This window comes from Lepidochelys olivacea, assembly GCF_965140295.1.
Source record: "Lepidochelys olivacea isolate rLepOli2 genome assembly, chromosome: 7".
In the NCBI taxonomy this organism is placed as follows: domain Eukaryota; kingdom Metazoa; phylum Chordata; order Testudines; family Cheloniidae; genus Lepidochelys; species Lepidochelys olivacea.
In genome coordinates, this window is record NC_140417.1 from 73361298 (window position 1) to 73383710 (window position 22413).

The window sequence follows — 22413 nt, forward strand, 5'->3', positions numbered from 1 at the left end:
CTAAGAGCTGTAGTTTTGTTTTTTTTTATAGATGCAGAATAATCTCTGGTACATGCTGAGAAGAAGGAAATGGAGAACAACATGCTGCAGATTCAGAAGGCTTTCCCAGTCATGGAGGTATTCTTTTAAATATTCTGTAAGCAAAGTTTGACCAGAGCAGCAGGCAATGCAGTACAGTTCGGAGTATTATCTCCAAGTATGTTACAGAGGAATAAAATCATAACAAGTGATGAGGATAGTTTTAGTGACACACAGTGTATTCTCATGTCTCTTATTAATACACAATAGAATGTATATGAGCTTTGAACGTTTTCTTAATAGACTCTGTGCATGATTTCACCATTGCTTTGCACCTAATTTAGACCTATAAGAAGTGGGTGCAAAACTCCCTCCAGTGTGAGTGGAGCATAATCATTTGGTAGCATTTGACACTTATTTTGTACAAAAGCAAATGGCTACACAAGTGGGAAGGAAGGGGTGAATCAGACCCTCTGTGTTTAAAATATTTTTTATAGCATGAATAATAGCTCTTAAAGAACTGTTTATAGTTGATGGGAATTTTCCAACATACCTTTTGTTAAGATACAATATCCTTTTTTCACCTCTTTCCCTATTCTTTATAACTAACAGTATCTGTTCTATCAATTTAATATCTGTTATGTGCTGTATCTGGGGACAATATCCTGCCCAGGCAAGTTAATGGTGAAGGAGTTATGATAGATCTTTTCCATCTCTAAATTCCTTTTATTTCATTTACATGAAAACATCTTGGTTTCTGAATAGTTTATTTCCTCCTGCAGTTTGTTCCCTGCCTGAATTCACAGTCCTATCTGTGATGTCACACTTAGCTACTGCAGAAGTTATGGTCATGTCACAAACACAGGTTATAATTAGAGATGAGCAAATCTCAAAAGGTTTGTTTCAAATCAACATTCCTAGGACCTGGTTTACATTACATTTATATTTACATCATTTACATTGAGGCCTCTTTACACCACTCTGGAATTACATTTACAGTCACTTTAAGGCCCTTTATGATACCAGATTGGTGTAAAGAGGCATTAAAGTAAATAAAACCCACTTTGTTTTTTGCCACCAATGTGCTCAAAGGGGAATCAGCCCTCACAGATCCAGGCTTGGTGGTGCTCAAAATATAAGTATCATCTCTGCAGAATGCTTTCCCCACCTATCTAAGGGCAAGACTACACTACAAAATGAAGTTGACCTTAGTTAGTCAACTTAATTACTGAGGTTTTTCATGTCCATACTATTCCCCACCTCCCTCCTGCCGTTGGTGGTGTGCGTCCTCAGCTGGAGCCCTGCTGCTGGGGGTTGACAGCCCAAGCTGTGAGCCCTGCATGGGGCTCACAGCTGGAGCCATTACCACCACCACCCAGCCTTGGGGCTGATAGCTAACAGGCAATGTAAGTAATGTAGTGTCTACATTGACCCTTTGTTGCCCTACCTATATCAACTTAAGTGCTATGCCTTTTGTGGAGGTGGAATTATTAAGTCAATGTAGTGGGTGACTTACATCAGTGGGAGCTACATTTTAGTGTTGATGCTCACAGAGTTAGGTCAACATAAGCTGCCTTCTGTCAACGTAACTCTGCAGTGTAGACCAGGCCTAAGTCTTCTCAGAATACTGACTCCATAGATTTCATCCGGATTCTACCACTTTACCTGATACCGTAGAAAGATGTACAGGGGAAGGCCAGCATAAATTATTACTACAGACAGCTATTTTCCTCCTATGTGCTGATAGACACACACACACACACACACACACACACACATGTGTTGAGTAGCCGGGATAGCTACAGTTGAAGGAGGCCCTGACTGTTGCTGTCCAGAAGAGGTAAGAAGCATGGTTAAATGTTGAGGTAATGGGGATTCCTTGTTTTGTGGGTGCCTGGGGTGGTGGTGTCAAACCCTTCTTTCCCCTCATAATAGAAAAATCAGAACCAGAATGCATTGAGCTCTAAGTTAATTTTGAAAGAGTTTCTTAATAGAGTACCTTTCTGAGCCAGCAGCAGCTCTTTACCAATAAGACATTTAATTACAGCTTCCTCAGCCTTGAAACATGGTGACTGAAGCTCATTAGCTTCTAGAATCTTTCATATTGTTCTGGGGCAAGTGAGCTGAGCCAGGATTGGACTGGTCACTTAATAACTGACACAGAAGGAAGACAGGAGGGAAGGGGAGCATGGGCCACGCTTGAAAATGATTTCCCTTCCTTGAGATAAGGACAATGATCTGAGACCTCAAACTGCTTTTTAAGTGCATTGCTTTTTAACAAAACCATACAAGAGCTTGAGAAAAAGCATGGAACTCAGAAGGGAGTGGAGCACTGATATTGCACTTAAACATGGTCTACTTAGAGAGCTTTAACAAAAATAAGAAACCTTCTCCACCAGGTACTGTACGTTTTCCCAAATACTCTCAACTCTATAGTTTATCTTCTAAAAGTGTTTCTTTCTGGTATAGTAACTGTGGCTGAGATCTGGCAATGAACAAAGACCATTATCTGAATCTTAACCCCACAGAATGAAGTCTTATCATGAAGCCTGCATATACTGTAACTGAAGGTGGTGTTCACGCAATAGTTGCTAATTCCTGAACAGAGTGAAATCTGAGTGAAAAGTGTAATTTCATGATCTAGATTGTGGAGAAATAATATACTTGTCCTAACACACGAGCTAGAACAGGAAACCAACCACTGGAGAGAGCTCAGGTGCTGCTTCAGCATCTTCTTTTTACCCTTGGCTTATCTCGTGTTGGGTCACTGTAGGAATGGTGGCTTTCCGTGGATCAGAGCAGTTTTGGAAGGTCTTCTGCACTCAGTTGATCTGTGGTTTCTCCTGAGATACTGGCTAAGGCAACGCCCTGGTACAGTCTGTCTGGTTGGCTACTGTAGTCCTTATCCTGGCTGTGGCTACTATTCTTAGGGAACCTGAAGTCAGAGCTGTATTCAGAAGGCTGTTCCATTTCCTGGACGTTGCTGTATGTTATTATAATGCTGGGTATCTGGGCTGCAGACGGTCTAGAGTGAGAGTCTCCTTTTCGTAGTCCAGTGCCATTCAGGCCCTCACCTGTCTTAAGCATGCAAGGATTTAAGAGAAATGTAAAACACAGTTGTCTGCAAGATGATCAGATTGCAACAGTCCACTAAAGGGGAAAGTGACAAACATTTGGACAAGCACTCTGACAATCACCACTGCTAAACCAAAGCGAATCTTATAGGAATGGGAAAGAATTTGACCTAGAAACTTTTTTGATGTATCCCAGGAGTCACTTCTGAGAAATATCTTACTAAACAAACTAATATACCAAAGCACAACGCTTACATTCCTTAACACTTTGATACTTCAGGCACACGCCCCAGTACTCTGATGAAGGTTCGGGTTAATAATAGCACATGCCTCTGTGAACAATAGTGCAAGGAAGCCAGTGTAAGGATCTGGTAAAGCTAGAAGTACACATGAATTCCAGAAAATAGATGGTTACTTCCCTCCAAAAATCTAATCAAATCAGATGGCAATTGATGAGGCATTATCAGGGTTAGAGATGATAAAAGATAGACCAAAGTGAACCACAGCATGGAGGCCTTGAAATGAGACACCAAATAGTGAAGTAAACAGTGAAGTAAGAGAGGAAACAGTGGAAAGGTGAATAGAATTAATTCAGCAATGGAAAATACTGGATGATACTAGTGAAGGACCAAGAAAAGGAGTGTGTTGGAATGATATCTTCATAAAGCTGTAGAGAGAATAGTAAAGCTTACTACTAACTATGAAAAGACCTATTTCAGGCACGTGTGTTAGCATTCACAGTGCAGTCTAAAGATAACACAGATTCACACTCAAATGCTGATTTCTCTCTTTTTTTTTTTCCATCTAGCTGGATTTAGGGCAGATGGATTAGAGTTAATCCACTCATGGGATGTGTTAAAAAATTATCGCTGTGCCACAGCATCGTCATCAGATAAGAATATCATCAGATAAGAATACGTTAGTATGGGATTGCTCAAAAGGGTGGTGCTCTCCCAAGTTATAAAAGTATATAAAAAAATCACACACAACCCCCCCCCCGCCCCAAAAAACACTTACTTGGATTTCCTCAAGGCTATAGGTTATAGATGGCAGGGCCTACACAAAGAATAACAAAAGGTTAACAGCTTTCTTTTCTACAGCAATATTCAGTGACTGTGGAATATTGACTTTTTGTAGGAAGAAACACCTTACTCCAAAGCAAATCCTCTACAAAACAAAAGTCAGGAAATATTTTTTTCTTTCTTAATGGGGGTTGGAAAGGAAGTGTCTGTTATTAAAGAAAAAGACACAACAGGACTACTATGCCCTTATCTTAAATGCATGAAAGTAAATAAACCTCTTGCATACCGTTTCCTTTCTCCAGCATGATCCATCTTGGATAGGAAAAAAGATAAGCACCTGATGTTTCAAAACTGCCCTTGCAAAACCTGTCATAGTATGTTACAATTATGACCCCAAATACAGCATTAACTTGTAGCATATGATTTTTTTTCAATTTTTGCTTAAATAATCTAAGAGGCAAGCAAAGATATATTTTCTATAACATTTTCTAGGATTTTTATGAGTTGAGGATCCTCCTTGTGTTTTCCTTTGCACTCTTGCTGACACTTTATGGCTCGGACAGCAGTAAGGGCACAGTCAAGTTTTAGAGTCATGATTTCCACTTAAAAGTTCATCAGGAGAACTCTTTTCTTCCTCATTCATCTTACTTGTTTCAAGATATAATTAAGGCTTATATAGTATACTTTATCTTCAATTGATAGTCCAACAGCAATCCTGTTTAACATTTAATTAACAAACTATTTTACAATTAGCTTAGTTGTTTAGTATTTTAGATTAAATTATTTGGAGCAGGAACCTCTCATCTTGCTACAATATGTGTTCATACAGAACCTAGCACAAAGGGCTTCTAAGCACTAGTGAGGAGCCCAGTGGGGTCCATTACTTCTACTATATACCCCTGACTAAATTGGGGGGGCACCCTGTGGGTGCTGGGGTGTGGCCCAGGGGTACCACAGGTGCTGGGGGGGCAGCGGCGCTCAGCCTGGCCAGGACCCCCACTGGTGCTGGGGGTGGTGGGCAGCAGTGCACGGCCCAGGTTCCTGCTGGTGCTGGGGTGGGCAGGGCTGGCAGGCTCCCTACCTGGCTCCGCTCCTCCCTGGGAGTGGGGACATCCCCCTCACTCAGCTCCTAGGCAGCTCTGCGCGCTGCCTCCGCCCAGAGCACCGGCTTCACAGGTCGCGCTGGCCAGTAATCGCGGCCAGTGGGAGCTGCAGAGGCGGTGCCTGCAGGTGGAGGCAGTGTGCGGAGCTGCCTGGCCATGCCTCCGCCTAGGAGCTGAGCAAGGGGGATGTTGCTGCTTCCAGGGAGCCCTCTGAGGTAAGCGCAGCACAGATTCCGCCTCACCCTGTCCCAGGCCCTAACCCCCTTCTCCCTCCCACACCCAAACTCCTGCTGTTGCTGGGGGAAGGGAGAGCAGTGGCCCGAGACTGTTCCAGCATTGGTTGGTAGATTGGTTGGTTGAGCTGCCCCCAGGCCAGGCACACCAGCCACTGCAGAAGTCACGGAAAGTCATGGAATCTGTGACCGCCGTGACAAACTCACATCCTTACTTATGATCATATCTTGCACAGTCAACAGTGGGTGGCAGAGCTTAGTCTATGTTCAGAGATTAGAAAAAAATCACTGCTTTCTTTCCTCAATTCAACTCCTGACAAATACTAAAATAATACTTACAACAGGAGAGGAACTGCACTCTCTGACATTCAGCTCCACCATGGAAATGTCATCGGCATCTTCAGAAGTCTAAAAGATAAATGAGAAAAAAAGCCCATACATGACACACAGGCATGTCACAATATTCTACACCAAGTGGCATGTGAAATAGAAGAAGGGGGAATGGCGGGGGAGGAAACCGGAGGATTGAAATATAGTGAACTGCAAAGAACAGTGTTATTTTGTATTTCTAGCCACCATCTCAGTTAATTAGTTACAGTATATGACTACAGAGCATAAAAAAGTGTGTTCATGATAAGTAATTTAGACACTGCAGAACACATGATGAATAAGCAACAAATGACAGTTTAAAAACAAAAATACAAGACGTTCAGAAGCAAAGAACAAACATCCTGCCTCCTTTGCCCCTTGCAAATGTAACAAAGACAACTGGAAAATGAACCAGTGCTGAAAATAGAAAGCTGAGGACCTTTTACAACCTCAAGGTCATTACTCATCACATTCATATCACTGCAAGCTGTAAAGTGTTTTAACCACATAAAGTTAACCCTCAGGGTTATTTTCCCCCACTATGTAGGAACCCTCATTACTGAAATCAAGATATATTCAATAAAGATAAGTGCAAAGTACTATACTTAGAAAGGAAAAAATCGAATGCACAACTACAAACTGAGGAATAACTTTCTAGGTTGCAGTAGTGCTGAAAAGAACGGGGGGTTATAGTGAATCACAAATGGAATATGAGTCAACAATGTGATGCAGTTGCAAAAAAGGCTATCATTATTCTGGGGTATATTACAGGAGTGTCATAGGCAAGACACAGGAGGTAGTTGTCCTGCTCTACTCGGCAATGGTCAGGCCTCAGCTGGAGTATTGTGTCCATTTCTGGGTGCCACATTGCAGGAACGATCTGGCCAAACTGGAGAGTCCAGAGGAGAGCAACAAAAATGATAAAAGGTTTAGAAAACTTCCCCTATGAAGAAAGGTTAAAAAATCTGGGCATGTTCAATCTTGAGAAAAGAATGAGGGGAGACCTAATAATAATCTTCAAATATGTTAAGGTCTGTTATAAAGAGGATGGGGATTAATTGTTTTTCATGTCCACTAAAGGTAGGACAGGAAGTAAGGGGCTTTATCTTCAGCAAGGGAGGTTTAGGTTAAATATTAGGAAAAACTAACTATAAGAATAATTAAGATCTGGAATAGGCTTCCAAGCAGAGGTGCCAACTTTGTGATTTCCCCGGGGGTGCTGGACTTCCACTCAGCCCCAGGCCTCACCCTCACTCTACACCTTCCCCCAAGCTCCCACCCACACGCCGCCTCTTACTGCACCCATTCTGCTCTCCCTCTTCCCACCCCATTCTACCCCTTTCCCCCTCTTCCTGCCCCTGCTCCTTCCCCTCTCCCCCAACGCCTCTTGTACACCCCTGAACAGCTGATTGCAGCAGGTGGAAGGCGCTGGGAGGGAGGAGGAGGAGCTGATCCGTGGGGCTGCTGGTGGGTGCTGAGCACCCACTATTTTTTTTCCTGTGGGTGCTCCATCCCTGGAGCATCCCACCGTGTTAGTACCTATGCTTCCAAGGGAAGTTGTGGCATCTCCATCATTGGACGTTTAAGAACAGGTTAGACAAATACTTGTGAGGGATGGTCCAGGTTTACCAGGTCCTGCCACGGTGCAGGGGGCTGGACTTGATCATTTCTTGAGGTTCCTTCCAGCCCTACCTTTCTATGACTCTATTCTAATTATGAAAAAATGTGCAGATTTGTTAACTCATCAGTTGTTTGAGGGCTTGGATGGTGCACAGCATTTATTACCTTCTCAAAAATCCCAGAATCATGGCTTTTCGGTTTAGATTTGGCTTTTGTGTCACTGGTTTCAACAGCGTATTTGCCAATTTCATAGGAAAGCTGTTTACTGACTGGTCTGGAGATCACACTAACGACATCAGCTTCTGTATCAGTCCAGCCCTGCAATGAATACATCGGAAACAAGCACTTTAGGTTGCCTTTGGGTTCAGTTACTCTGGCCAATAACATGAAGTTACATTTTACATGGACATGGTTCATAAAGGGGAAAGACTGTAAGAAAGATATTTCAAAGAAGATAGCTGATTATACACAACATCATACACCCAAAAAGTTTTAGATTAGTGCAAACAACACTGTAAAGGTTGGAAAGCCTAAAACTTGGTCTGCATATTTTTCTAGGGCTGGTTGAAAAATTTTGATCAAGTTTTCCGATCAGTTTTTTTGAAACTTCCATGGTGTGGGAGTGGAGAAATGTAGTCCAGCCAGGAAGCAGCACCCTCTGGGAAGAATGGGGACATGAGGGATGCAGAATTACAACTCCCATGAGGCATCACAGCAGCTCAAGTGGAAGAAGAGATTAAGGTCAATCAAAACGTTTTGACATTTCAGTACTGGAAAATGTTTTGGAGTTTTTCATTCAGTGAAAAGATTTGATTTTTTTTAAAAAATGTCAAAATATCAGAATTTCGTACAAGACAGAAATTCATGTTTTCTATCCACTCTAATTGTTCCTTATATTGGGAGAGCGAGAGAGCACAAGAGAGAGTGTAAAACAAAGAAAGAAAAGTGTGTATAGCAAGCATTCATAAGCAGTGAGTAGCCCTACAACAACAAACCAAATATTAATAAAGGGTAACACTAGTTAGGACACAGATTTCACTCCCAAACTCAAGGAAGTTGTTATAAGCAGTTGTCAAAAAATATGTTTTAAAATACCTTGACAATGTCCTTTTAAATTGGTACATGTTAGAATAAAAAAGAGTAGACACATAAGAGACCTTTTCATGGGACCATTGTTCAAAATTGCATAAAAACCTTAATATAAGTTTTTATCGAAAGGATACAGACTCATCTAGAGGAAGGTCAGCCCTGTAATGATTCTGTTGACTTCAACAGAATTTGCATCTGCTTCTGACGGGGCTGAACTTGCTTCAATGCCTTTTTGGATCTGTCACCAGTTTTGTTCTGTTTCCACCCTAATGGTGAAACACATCACACATTCTATAGTTCACATTTTACATATACAATGGATTTAATTATCACCACCTGCATTGGATCAGTTGGCTATAAAATGAGTTACAGTTCTGTTTTGTAAAGCCAGTCTCTTCTTGTACTGCTGTACTTGGCCATTTTCTACTGCAAAGATCTGTTTGGAAATTATTTTCCTTGAGATTTTTCAAAGGCATGAAAAAAAATTGCACCCTTTTGAGTGCAACTAAGTTGTAGATAGAGAATTTGACTGCTTGTGGGGGTGCTAAATTAGAGTCAGTTATAACTTGACTGACCAACCTTGGCACAAAATATGTCTTTGCTCTGCCTTTTTGTATTGTACATGTCTAGGGAAAGGAAACTCCTGGTTTCATGGAATTGCATGTGATGATCAAGCATATTAATCAAGGAAAAACTTGTCAAAAACAACATTTAGCCAACTTCTATCTTAAAGTCATACCCTGCTTTCCCCTTGAACTTCAGTATTTAGAGAAGGGTATGTGTGACAAACTTCAACTTCCTACTAAATTAGTGATGAGTCAGAATTCCTAATGAAATCGGGGTGTAATGTGTTCAACTTAACAATTTAAAGGACACAGCGGGGGAGGGGGGGAGCGGGGGGAATAACTTTTCTGTTTGACAGGTTTAATTTTGTATCTACTGTAGTTCCAAAGCAGACCTAAGGTTACTGATGCCTGATAGAAGTTAGCTAGGAAAAAAATTCAACTTTTTAACATTTATATACTTTGAGAATTTGACAGCAGTTTGTCAGTTTCACTATTTTCCCTGTGTAGCCAGGCTTCAATCTACATGACTGCAAGTGTCTGATTGGGCAAATCCGGTTGCAGAATGAGGGCCTTAGATTTCTCCCTTGCTGAAAAACCCTTATATCAGCAGGGTAGTAGAGAAGGGGAGAGGGAGAGCGTACTAATAGTTTTGAAGGATTATTTCTTTTTTAAAAATTCAAGATACATCATCTAAAGGGTGTTTTGTCAGAAACTGTTAGTGAATTTCAAAACATTCAAGTTGAACAATGTCTTTTAGCCTGATGGGTTTAATTTTGATTGGCTTGATAAGTCAGAAGTATAACATTAAAAAAAAGTTGGAAAAAATCACAGTTAAAAGTAACTGTCAGAATTCAGAGCTTGACTACATCAACTGAAAGGATATTAGCTTGAAAACATGAACACTCACATAGAACATAATGGCATTTTTCCATTTTAGGAATCATATAAAAATGGTTGAAAATAGAACACTAATGTGTCATTAATAACCTAGAAAGAGATGTGGACTCCAGAAATCTGACCTGCTTCTGGCTACCGTGCAGAAACAACATTTCGCAATACTTAGTTTGGCAGCAGCAGCAAGCTTTTGAGATCTTCTGGAAAAATAGTTCTGTGATGGATTTTGTTGATCTGTCTAAATCTGCCAAATAATCTGTTTCTAAATGCAGCCCATTTCACATTCAGAAAGCGCATTGGCTCTTTCTTTACAACCTTGCCTCCCTCCAAGCACTACTTGGGGACTGCAATTTCACTTTTAAGTATCCAAGTTCCAGATCTGTGGTCATTGAAGCACCACACACTAAGTCCCATTCACTTTTTGTCTTCCAATTAGTGCATCTGTCCATTCTCCCATGAGTGACACAAACCTGTAAGAATATCAATGTTATTTGCATCCTGCTTTTAAACTTTATCTTCCTTTTTTAAATTCTGCTTTATCCCCAATTACCCCCTCAGAGAGCCTCTGTACCTAGCACCACAATGCATCTTTCCATCTAATCTACCTACTACTTTGAAGGGTGCTGTATGAAAATTATTTACTTGCTTTTTCAAAATAAACATATCTGAAGGGTTTTCCTTACTGATTCACTGTCTGAGAGAGAGGATATCCGTCTCTTTCCTTTCTGCAGTTCACTTATCTCAGACTGGCTGGTAATAGTGAATCGTCTGGTTGAGAGATACCTGCTGCAAGACCTGGAGTCTTTACGAGAAACTCTTAGCAGGGGTCGAAGGCACGGCACATACTTTGCAATGGCCATTCTAGTGGATACAAAATAGAACCAACCAGTCAATTCCCTCTGCCTAAATAAAGCTGCCAGCACAAAAAGCCACTCACCATAAACATGAAATTCATTCAGACAGACACATGCTGCAGAGACTGAAAAGTTTCCCAGATTTCAGATACTGCTTTGTGTGCAACTTCTCTTCAAGACAATTGTAAAGAAACAAGACATGAGTGATTTACAGCATTCTGTTGAGTCAGAATTTACTACTGACATTGCTGGGCAGGGAGAAGAATATTAAAATGTAATTTTTTCTCTGAAACCAGCTATTAAAATGTTTTATCTGCTTAAAGACGAACTGGGATAAAAATAAAGCTTCTGGCCCTTTAAACTGAACTGTGCAGAATTACCACATAGAGAATTATTTTAATCTCTCCTTAAGCAGCTATTCTAACTTCCTCCTGGGCATCTGCTCACTTAGTATCGGTGTGGTGGTATAAACTCTAAAGCAAACTGTTCTTTCTAGATGAGGGGTAAGGGATCATTTTTACTACACTGCTCTTTTCCCCACCCCAGAATCCCCAGAGTCCCCAGAATGCTTTTGAAAGGGGAGAAGCAATATTGCATGGCTTAACTGTGCTTGTTCACATCACATGTCCCTCATCTGAACTTGAACTGGGGTTGACCTGGATGTTACAACTAAAAAACAATTATTAGATGACTGAACAATGGAAGCGCGAAGGAGGAATGGGAAGCCCACAACACATGAAAGAAATGGAGCCATTTACCAAACTCCAACTCTCATTGGTCTGGGTAACTTGACAAACTGCTATTTGCAACACTGACAAATGGGTACATCTCCCAAGGAAATATTTCAAAGCAAAAGACCATAAAACTTGTTTTTAGCCAGGAAAGGTCTCTACCCTTTATCAGATGATCAATGAGTACAGCTATCACCCTTCCATAAATGTCTCTAGCTCCCATCTGCACGGTAATTTGTTCTGAGTACAGACTCCACTGACATTTATAGGGCATTTAAACCGCTTTTTCTGTTTTCTTTTTTGGCTTCATGCTCACTTGCAGAGGTAAAAAAACAGCATAAAGGTAAAATAAGCAGATGAAGCACAGCTCAGGCACTAGCATACAACGGGATTTCAATGAATCCAAGAAAGTTGTATCAGAGATAGATTTGGTTTTCTTTGCTATGTTATTTGTGTTTGAAGAGAGCAACCTTACCTGTATTTGGGATGAGTTATGGCATAAATGATGGGGTTGTGAATGGCAGAAGCTTTGGCAATCACAGCTGGTACGGTGTTCATAAAGGGTGTCAGGAGATGGGAATACCTAAAGAAATGCAAAGTGATTATTTTTTACTGCATAGTCAGCACACAGTAAAAAACAAAAATTAGTTACAGAGTGCAGGGACTGCTTTTTACTGCTGCCACTCTCCCTCCCTTCCTCTTCTCCCAGGAGGGTAGGATGAAATAAGAGGGGCAAGGAGCAGGACCAACATACCGTCAAGGAACATTCTTTTTCAACCTAGCGCATGGGACAGATTTCATACCCATTTTATTCAAGGATCATACCAGACTGTGCTTCAGAGAGGCACAATCTCTTTGGTGCTCCTCTTGACAAGTGCTGCTGTGTACCATATTCTACTCATGGTTGTGGCTTAAGCAGGCCACAAGCTAATCCCAGATTGTTTACAGTAGGGTAAAGACCATGGGACAAGTTCAGCCTTTAATAAGCAAGTGCTGTTCCTTTGGAGTCTATGAGCTAAATTCATTAGTGACCCAAATGGTGGTGTAAGTTGGTCAGAAAAGAGCTGTAAGGGCTAAAGTAGCATAACCTGCACTGATACGGCATTTAACAGGTGTGCTGAATAAGGGACGAGGGTGTTGCATGAAAAGCAGCTAACACAAGAGTGCCTGATAAATCAGCTTCCCACCTACACTTTGACTTTACCTGCCGAAAGCTGGGAACCAAAGTCAAAGAATCCTCATGCAGTGGAGGGTGGTTTTATGTTTTATTGAGAGTTTGCGGGATCTTCATCACCTGACATGTATGTTTAGAGGAGATGGTGGAAGTTCTGACTGTGGTGCTGCTAGCTTTAACAGCCCAGGTCAGGCCCCGTTCAGGTTGTCTTGATAAAAATAAAGTCAGTAGTGGAACCTACACTTAAATATCAGTAATATTGCAGGGTCAACTTGCATCAACTAGACCCTGAGTGGGTCTTTCCTTCAGCAGTGGGAATAGTAGCACACTTTGTAGAATCATTTCCCTCTCTCCCAGGGAAAGTTGCCTGTGGCTTTATGTTGTGCCCCAATGCTTTGCTGCACCAAGAAGGAACAGGGCTGCAGACTAAGGAGGCAGCTCATCATCCTTGGAATGGAGTTTTCCATCACATTCAGCCAACGGAGAAGTGTGTGTTATGTGACCAAATGGAAATGGGTCCCCAGCAGATAATATTGGAGTGTCTTCATGGGGCAGCTGACTGCAGGCATTCCTACCAGCACTAACCTAAGACTCACTTCTGGTGATAGTTTCCAGATCACAGTGTGTTCTTTTTCCTGCAGTTCTTGAAACAGGGTGGCCCCTACCCCTGCTCCTAGGACATTGATCTGGAGGATGAATTCCTTGGAGAACATAGTACTTGCTGGCAACACAGGATGTCCTGGAATGCTGTCTCCCATTTTAAGGTCGTAGTAACCTTTCAGGGGACGGATGCTTTAGTAAGATTAGTCAATAGTGCATTCAGTGAGGTAAACGGTGACACAAACTTTCTGTCATTGCTGGCCAGACACAGGAAAAACAACACCTGTGTCATGGTGGCTGGAGTGCAACAGTCCTACTGAGCCTGTATCATGTTAGCTAAATCTTCCACTCCCACAGCATGTACTGTAGTTATTAGGTTTCATTCTTTGCTTTTGTACATTTTGTTAATCTAGCAGACCAGCCACCCTCAATGACTGCAAGACTGTAGTCACAGTTTCTAGGTCTGTCTCCTAATCTATGCTGTATGTGACAATGCTGTCAAGGTAAAGTCAACATAAGGCATTGGGACTTGGTCTATTAATCCCCGAGAAGGCACAGTGGCTCCCAAGGGGAACAAAAAGGTATAGCCCCAAACTGAAAAGGTTGAAGGAGAGGACAAAGGCAGTTTTCTGCTTCCTAGTGTCTGCAGTAACTCCTGCCTCAGTTCTCATAAACTCTATCACAGTCAATTTTATCCTGTATTGGTTGTTAAGTTTCAGATGCACATTTCTCATCAGATGACTGGAAAATTATAAGTAAGAGGCAGTGGTGGGTTAGTGCAAGTGTCATAAATATAAAGGGAAGGATAACAACCTTTATGTATGCAGTAACATGAATCCCTCCTGGCCAGAGGTACAGAATCCCTTACTTTTAAGGGGTTAATCAGTTCAATTAACCTGATTGGCACCTGACCAGAAGTACCAATGGGGAAAGAAGATACTTTCAAATCTGGGGAGGGGAGAACGTTCTGGTCTGTGCTCTTTTGTTGTGTGCGACCAAACAGGAAAAAACATCTCCTAAAAAGATACATCTAAAATTACAGAAGTTGTAAGTAATAGCAAGGAAATGCGTTAGATTATCTTTTGTTTTAGCTTGTGAATTTTCCCTATGCTAAGAGGTAATTTTATTCCTGTTTTGTAACTGGGAAGCAAAGTCAGAGGGGATCCTCTGGGTTTTAAATCTTTTTATTTACCCTGTAAAGTTACCTTCCATCCTGATTTTGCAGATGTGATTCTTTTACTTTTTTTTTAATAAAATTCTTCTTTTAAGAACCTGATTGATTTCCAGTGTCCTGAAAACCAGGGATTTGGTCTGTGCTCACTTTATTAACCTATTGGTTGGTATATTATTCTCAAGCCTCCCCAGGAAAGGGGGTGAAGGGGCTTGGGGAGATATTTTGCAGGGGATAGAGCTTCAAGTGGCCCCTCTCTGAATGTTTGTTTAAATCATTTAGTGGTGGCAGCAATACCGTCCAAGGACGAGGAATGGAATTTGTGCCTTGGGGAAGTTTTTAACGTAAGCTGGTGGAATATAAGTTTAGGGGGTCTTTCATGCGGATCCCCACATCTGTACCCCAGAGTTCAGAGTGGGGAGGGAACCCTGCCAGCAAGTATTAATCTACTAATTTTTAATTAATAATCATTAATTTTAATTTATTTTATTTTGCACTTGTATAGGGTCTTTGACCTGAGGACATCAAAGTGCTTTAAGATATTAAATCGATTTAGAAGTAGGTAGTTGGAGGACAGGGTGGCTAAGTGACTTGTTCAGTGTCACACATTAAATCAGGGGCAGAGCCTGAACAGAACCCAGGAAGGAGTCTGACTGCTTATCCCTTGCTCTTAACCAGTCCATATTAATGGATACTTTTTTTACTGGACATTATGTCTTTATTGAAAATGATTGAATGAAATGCTGACAGTTAAATAGGAGGAAAAAATGCAACACATTCCAGGATTTTTTGAAATATATTTCAGGTTAGGTCATCCATTGTTACTTTTCAGTGCAGCACCAAAAGAACTAAAGCCAGTTATGCCAGATATAGGGCCTGATATTGAGCTCACTTACACTGTTGTAATTGAGGGGTAATTCCACTGCAGCCAATGGATTTATTGCATCAGACTAGTGTAAGTGAGTAGATAATCAGGCCCAGAGAAAATAAATCAAAACAAGTTACGAATCTGTTTTGCAACCTGGAATAGCCATATGGTCATGTTCAAATATTTTAGCATTGTGAAACTTTATTTTAGAATTAATTAGCATGATTTCATGTATTGCCAATAATTAGCTTTTCTGTGCTGAAAAATCAAACTGTGAAAAATTACAACCAGCATGTGCTCCATTTACCAAATGTGTAACAAAGGATTACTCCTGAATATGTGAAGGTTTCCCATTTCCATTGTTGAGCATTAAAGTTGACAACTACTTGGCCTTTCATAATTAGCTTCTTTTACAATTTCACACCTTCTGGGCTCACTGTTTTTTTTTCTTGCTAATATATTCATAATTACCCAGCAAAAGCCACCAGAGCTACAATAGAATATGGTGACCAGGAAATGATGTAAAGTAAGATGACAATCAAGGCAATTTTGGCCATTTTCCATTCATTCTTCATCTTCTGATACTGTCTCTGGGATACTTTATTAACATCAGAACCAATGTTCTGAACAGCCCTAAGGGAAATAAACCATAGTTACAATGCAAAATATATGGGAGAAATTGAGCAAACAACTTAACAAAATAGAACAAAGGACTGGTCTTTAACCAGATCATGCCAACCCTCTCCAGCCCCTCTCCCCCAAGGTAATATACTATGATGTATGTAGATTATGTGTAATTGCTTTTCCACAGTAGAGGCCCTGTCCTGCTCACAATAATCAGGGGCAAAACAACCATTGACTTCAGCAGGAGCAGGATGGAGGGCTATGTGAGGAATATGTTTCCAAAATAAGGCTTCAGATTATTCAGATACCCAGATTAATCTGCATGATACCTCTAATTGTGGAAGGAGAAAATTATTTATTTACTTCTTAGGGCCAGATTTTGGCACCCTTACTCACACTGTTACGTGAGTAGATACATTGAAATCAATGGGATTGAACATGTAGTAAGGTACTGCTCACCATGAGTTAATATGGCAGAATCGGGCCCTGGCTTGGTACTCCAGTAGTTCTGATTTCACATATTCCTGATGCAAATTGTTGCACTTCGCTTAACACAAGGTTTCTCAACCTTTTTTCTTTGGGAGGCCCTCCCAACATGCTATAAAAACTCCACAGCTTGTGGGAGGGCCCTCTGGCTCCAGATGTTGGGTGGGGGGTTCAAGGCTGCTGGGGAGGGGCTTGGGAGCCCCACGGGATGGAGGGCTCAAGGGTTTTGGCTCAAAGGGCAGGGGGCTTGGGGCTTCTGCCCCTTGGGGTGGGTGGTGGCTTGGGGTTTCAGCCCCGTGGGGTGGCTTCTGCCGGGGCTTCAGCCTCACGGGGTGCCAGGTCTCAGGGCTTCAGCCCCACTGCTTCAGACCCGGGGGGCACCAGGGCTTGGCACTTCAACCCTCCAAGTGGCTTCTGCCGGGGTTTGAGGCACCCGGGCTTTTGGGGCTTCAGCCGAAAGGAGCAGCTTCTGCTGGTGCTCAGGGCTTGGGCAGCTTCTGCCAGGGTTAAGGGTGCTGGAGCTCAGGGCTTCAGCCATGTGGGGTGTCTGGGATCAGGGCTTCTGTCCCCCAGAGTGCTGGGGCTCGGGACTCCAAGCATTGGGTACCGGGGCTCAGGGCTCTGAGTAGCCCTGCTTGGCAGATCCTCTGAAATGGCCCGCTGACCCCCGGTTGAGAATTGCTGGTTTAACACATTGCATCTTGCATCACTGCACCTTTTTTAACAAAGAGTTCATAGCCAACTTCCACCTGTTCACCTGTAGACCAATGACATTTTGCAGGGGAGTCCTTTCATAGTCCTTCTGTTGACACATATGCAAGGGAAGTTCCCTACTGGATATCCCTGTCTGTTTCAAGGCCACTTTGTGCCATGTACACATGGCATAAGTGGCTGAAGCAAACCAAAGAAACTGGCATTGAATATGCCTGTGTGCTGAACAATCACTTAGCTTTATTAGGCCTCTCTGAAGTTCCTCACACTTTATCTAGACTTGACTAACCTAAATAGTTTTGTATCATCTGCTAGATTTCTCACCTTTCTATTCACACCTTTTCCCAAATCATTAGTAAATGTATTAAACAATGCGGGCTAAGTACCAAACCTTGAAGACCACCCCGCTCCACACACATTTAACATTTTTGCCATGTTGAAAATTCATTGTCTGTTCCTATTCTGTTTTGTCTCTTACCCATTTCCATTAAAGGAAAAAACTTGTTAAAATAGAGTTGCAAGTTATATATATATATATATAGCCTTTTATATAGAGAGAGCCTTTGTTTTTATGGGGTTTATAAAACAATATATATAAACCCATAAAAACAAAGGCTCTCCCCCAAGCAAGGAATGAAAACCTAGACTATTGACAACTCACTCATTGGCATTCTTGATAGCCTTGAAGATGAAGACATAACTGTATATGATGGCAATCAGAGGAATGAAGAAGACAAAGCAGAAGAGGAGCATTGTATAGGCACGGACTGATGGGGTAAAGGTCACGTAGTCCCAGGAACAGGAAGTCAACAAACCCTCAGGAACATAAGCACCTAGGAAGAGAGAAAGAAAAAAACACATGAGCCATGAAAAGATTTTTATTGGGCATTCTGTGGAGCAACAAGTGGAAAAAGAATTCAGCATATCCCTGGGATTTGAAAAAGATCAAACCTGGCTCTGTTGGTAGAGAGAAGATGGTTAATAAGGGCACCTGTTTCTTGTTTTAAAGCACTTCTTACCATTACTGATTCCACTGCTTTATAGGCTCTTAGAATTTACTAGATCTAATGAATCAATCTTTAGACTAATAAAATAATGATTCTTTTTCATTCCAGCCTTCAGACCTGATCCAAAGCCCACTTTAGTCAATGGGACTCATTCCATTAACTTCATTGGGCTTTGGATCAGACCCATGTTTCTAAAATCATTAAAATGTCTCAATTTTTCTCTTAAATTATCACCTCTCTTGCTTGGGAGTGAAACGAAACTGACTATGCTAACCTCTGCTCTTTTAAATTCTGCAGACAACAGAAGTGTACTGTGCAATTCCAATTAACTTTGCCATGAAATAAATGTAAAAAACACATGCACATTCCTACCTGAAATAAGAAATATTCTCCTTAGAGAAACTGTGTCAGACAGTTAAAGAATAAAGCAAATTCAGCACCAAACTATTTTTAATCATTAATTTAATTGCCAGCATTTAACCAGAATGCTAACTTCTGTGGAACCAGGTCTAGAAAATATTGCACCAGGTGCTATGCTCAGATATGTCTCATTATTGTATGAGACTCAGTCTGATGGATACTATTAGAATCTAATTATAAGACAGCAGTTATAATACCCTTCAAGTAATTAGTCTGCCTCATCACATTAAGGTTCTCTCATCTAAGAGTATTTGTCATATTACTCTCTTGAAATTCTCTCATTAAGCTAAAAGCCATAATGTTAAACAGCTGGAATTTACCAACTATGCATGCTACACATTTGGGGGGAGAAAAAAATGAATAACAAAAATAACTCAATGATGTCTGACCCTGTTGCAACAGCCTGGTAGGCAAGTGAGAAAGTGCTACTTTCTCACCTCAATTTAACCCTACCTTGCCCCACCAATGGGGACCAGGCCTGCTCCAGGGGTGGGTAATGTTGGAGCTTAGGCGATTAACTGGTAGGTTCAAGTTCATCCTACTGTAGGTTAATGCTGACTGTAAGTTGGTGGCCTGAGTGAAACAAGTTAATGGTATTAGTCTAGTTTCTAACAGAGAAACAGAAATAGTGCTATCTCAGCCAACAGTAAGGGCCAAATTTTTAATTTGTCAAGATGTGAAATATGAACACATACCAATTTACACACACAAAATTAACGTGTGCAAGCAAATCAGCTACCTAATTACTACTACCTGTCATCCTTTGTTAAGATGTCAAGGGCTAAATGGGCACAGAGAGTAAACAACACTCTTACCTCTAGAATTGGTCCCTGCTAATCGGGTTGAGGCACATTGTAGGGGTGTGGAAAATTGCACTCTTGCTGCCCATACTGTACCGCTTTAAGGTATAAATAGAGGAATTCAGGTTCCACAGGCTGTCATTCTGAGCACTGAAAATCATTTTGAAAACTTAAAAACTGTGCTCATCTGTCCCCTTTACTTTTTATTGTTCAACTCTGCTGGATTGCAGAAGATTATGCACTCTTAGGGAAGCCTGTTTTGCATTATTTTTGCCCTTTATTTTATATGTTTTTTATACAGCATGCTAATGAGATTCCCTGCAAAAGTGACAAAGTAAGATAATTAAGTGGGATATGTGCACTGCAATCTTTTCTGCTGATTAAATTGCTTAAGACTCATTAGCTATAAGCAATCTCCTTCACAGTGATTTCTTCAAACTTCATCTTAATATGTAAATTCTGTTTATTCATCCTTGTGTCTAATAGACCATTCTTTAATCCCCCCATTTTCTCCTGGTATCAGAAAATAGACTTGAATTCTATCTCACTTACTCCATCCAAAGAAGGGTGGGAGGCTCCAAGCCAAAGAGTACAGCCAGACTCCTAGAAGAATTATCAAAGCCTTCTTCTTGGACATCACCACAATGGAGGCCAGTGGTCGTGTGATCACAAAATATCTGTCCAGTGCGATTGCCATCAATGTGATCATGGATGTAATGCCAAAAAGGGCTCCACAGAAGGCATACAGTTCACAGCCTTTCAATGGAGAGTACAATAGGGTTAACCAACAGTTTTAACCATCCATGCTGGTTATACGCGTATTCCTGGGAGACCACTTATCCTGTGGCCTTAGGCTAGTAACACATTACCTAATTACTTTCAGAACACTTAAAGCAACAGGAAGTTCACTTTTCCAGCAGCAATATACTTTCCAACTGTGGGCTGGCCTTGCTAATTATATTATTCATGGATGTAAACTTCAAAGATTTACCTGCCTTTATTATTCAAGACAGTGACTTAATATATATTCACTTAACATTCACTTTTCAACTTCTGAAGTTTCTAGTGGGAGTATTTCAGAGATCCCATGGCAGCTCATTTAGTTTTCATTTTACTCTAACTCCCATGGAAAGACCTATTTTACTTAAAAGTATTTCTGTAGTCACTCAGATACCATGGAGCAACTCATATCCCAAGAGGAGGTCAGCATAGTTTCAATAAATAATTCAGACAATGGATTGGTTGTCAGTTGTTTACTTTAATTATTTGCTATTTGTGGAACATGATTGGTCACAGTTTGTTTTCTGCTGATGGACAGAAATCTTTAAATTAAGAGATAATTAATGAGGAATGGGAATTAAAAGGTGTAAATTCATGAAGTGTTTGAGATGCACCAACTTTTTCATTAATATCTGCAATTATACAAATAGTACAACACCCATAGAGCACATACTCATTAATATATTCAAAAGTCTGCTTTTAATTATTCAGCCAGCTCTAGAGATTAGACAGTTTGTTTATACATCTGTGTATAGTCTTTTCAGTTTTGTAACATGAAGAACTGCAGAAACAAGCATTTGTTATTATCTACTTAATTTAATGAGCAAGTCAACAATAACCAACATTTCAATACCATTCCTCTTGTTCACCTCCCCCACCACATGCATGCAAGAAATAATTGCAGCAAGAGGAAGAGTAGCCCCTGCATGGAAAGAGTCAAATGGTGGGATTCACAAAGGTATTTAGGTACCTAACTCTCATTGATTTCAGTGGGAGTTAGGCACTTAAATACCTTTGTGAATCCCACCTGAAGAGTCTTTATTCCACAGATTTGCTTAGGCCGTATAACAGATGGGCCCCATCAGATTGGCTGTATGATCTGTGTATTTGTCTCATACACAGAGGGTGAAATCCTGGCTCCACTGAACTCATTGGGAGATTAGCCATTCATTTATAAGGAGCCAGGATTTCACCTTAAATCTGAATCTCTGGTGTTGGTAGGCAGGGGGAAGGGAGAGCTCAGTGAAGCAGCACATAGCTTTGAGCCTGTGGAGAATCAGGGATGGGTCACTGGAAAGGATAGTTGGACAAGGTTTAAGAGGCAAGGATTAGACACTGAAAGTAGACAGTTTAAAATAAAAAGGTAACTGACACGCATTAAAAACCAAGCGGGAGAGGGGGAGAAAGGACCAGGGGTGGATAGTTCATATGTATATTTAAATAAACCAAATCATGTTCCATTTCCTATCCAGATCACTTTCCTTGATGTTGTATCCCCTTCACCCACCTTTTGTCTGGCTTTGTCTTTATAGATTGTAAGCTCTTTGGGGCAGGGACTGTGTTTTCCTGTATGCCTGTCTCTCACTTAGCATATTTTGGGCACTGCTGTCACATAAACAACAGTAACTCATGTTTGATGAGGGATGTTTGGTAGTTTAGACCCAATGCGTGAAATACAAAGCATATTCACTGACCACACTGAGAATATTTGGTTTATATTTACATTGTAAAATCTTACATTTATTGTCAGGCTTTCTAGCAGTAGAAAGATCAAGATAAAAATTCCATATTCTAGTTAATTAGTGCCAGTGGCAGATGATATGCTGGGAGCAGGTGCTCCTGGGCCTTATTCCTCTCTTTTTTAAATTCAGGTGCGAGATGATTGTGAGTGAATGCGAGCTGTGAGAGAGTATGTTTGTTTATCAAACATTAGAGAAGACCTTTTTCTATCTCACTATTCTTGCAGTAATGGTATAGACTTCGTGATGTAAATATATTTATAACAAACAGAAGCTACATTAGAAGAAAGTAATTTAGGTTGCAAAGTCAAGCACTCAGAAGTTAGGAAATACCAGATTTATGGTTTCCCATGCAAACTTGATTTCCCCTTTTGTGCATCCAGTATTTGCATTGAAGGAGACAAACATTCTAGAGAAAAAAAAGTATGTGATCATGTAATTAAAACTGTATCATAATGCA

General features: G+C 40.9%; 1 protein-coding gene and 1 long non-coding RNA gene across 2 annotated transcripts in view; one reads left to right on the forward strand and one right to left on the reverse strand.

Moving 5' to 3' along the window:
- Nucleotides 1–22413, forward strand: part of LOC311524277 — an 82313-nt gene that overhangs the window by 6552 nt on the left and 53348 nt on the right. The window contains exon 2 of the long non-coding RNA XR_014712516.1: nt 32–117. This is a non-coding gene — a long non-coding RNA (uncharacterized lncRNA). The remainder of the gene's footprint in view (nt 1–31; nt 118–22413) is intronic.
- The window catches only part of OPN4 (opsin 4), a gene marked incomplete at both ends in the record, with an annotated part of 36395 nt that continues 16793 nt past the window's right edge, over nt 2812–22413 (reverse strand). The window contains 9 exons of the mRNA XM_084635323.1: nt 2812–3096; nt 4110–4148; nt 5790–5858; nt 7605–7757; nt 10672–10849; nt 12049–12156; nt 15858–16019; nt 17869–18040; nt 19987–20190. Coding sequence (XP_084491449.1) covers nt 2812–3096; nt 4110–4148; nt 5790–5858; nt 7605–7757; nt 10672–10849; nt 12049–12156; nt 15858–16019; nt 17869–18040; nt 19987–20190 — 1370 coding nt within the window. The remainder of the gene's footprint in view (nt 3097–4109; nt 4149–5789; nt 5859–7604; nt 7758–10671; nt 10850–12048; nt 12157–15857; nt 16020–17868; nt 18041–19986; nt 20191–22413) is intronic.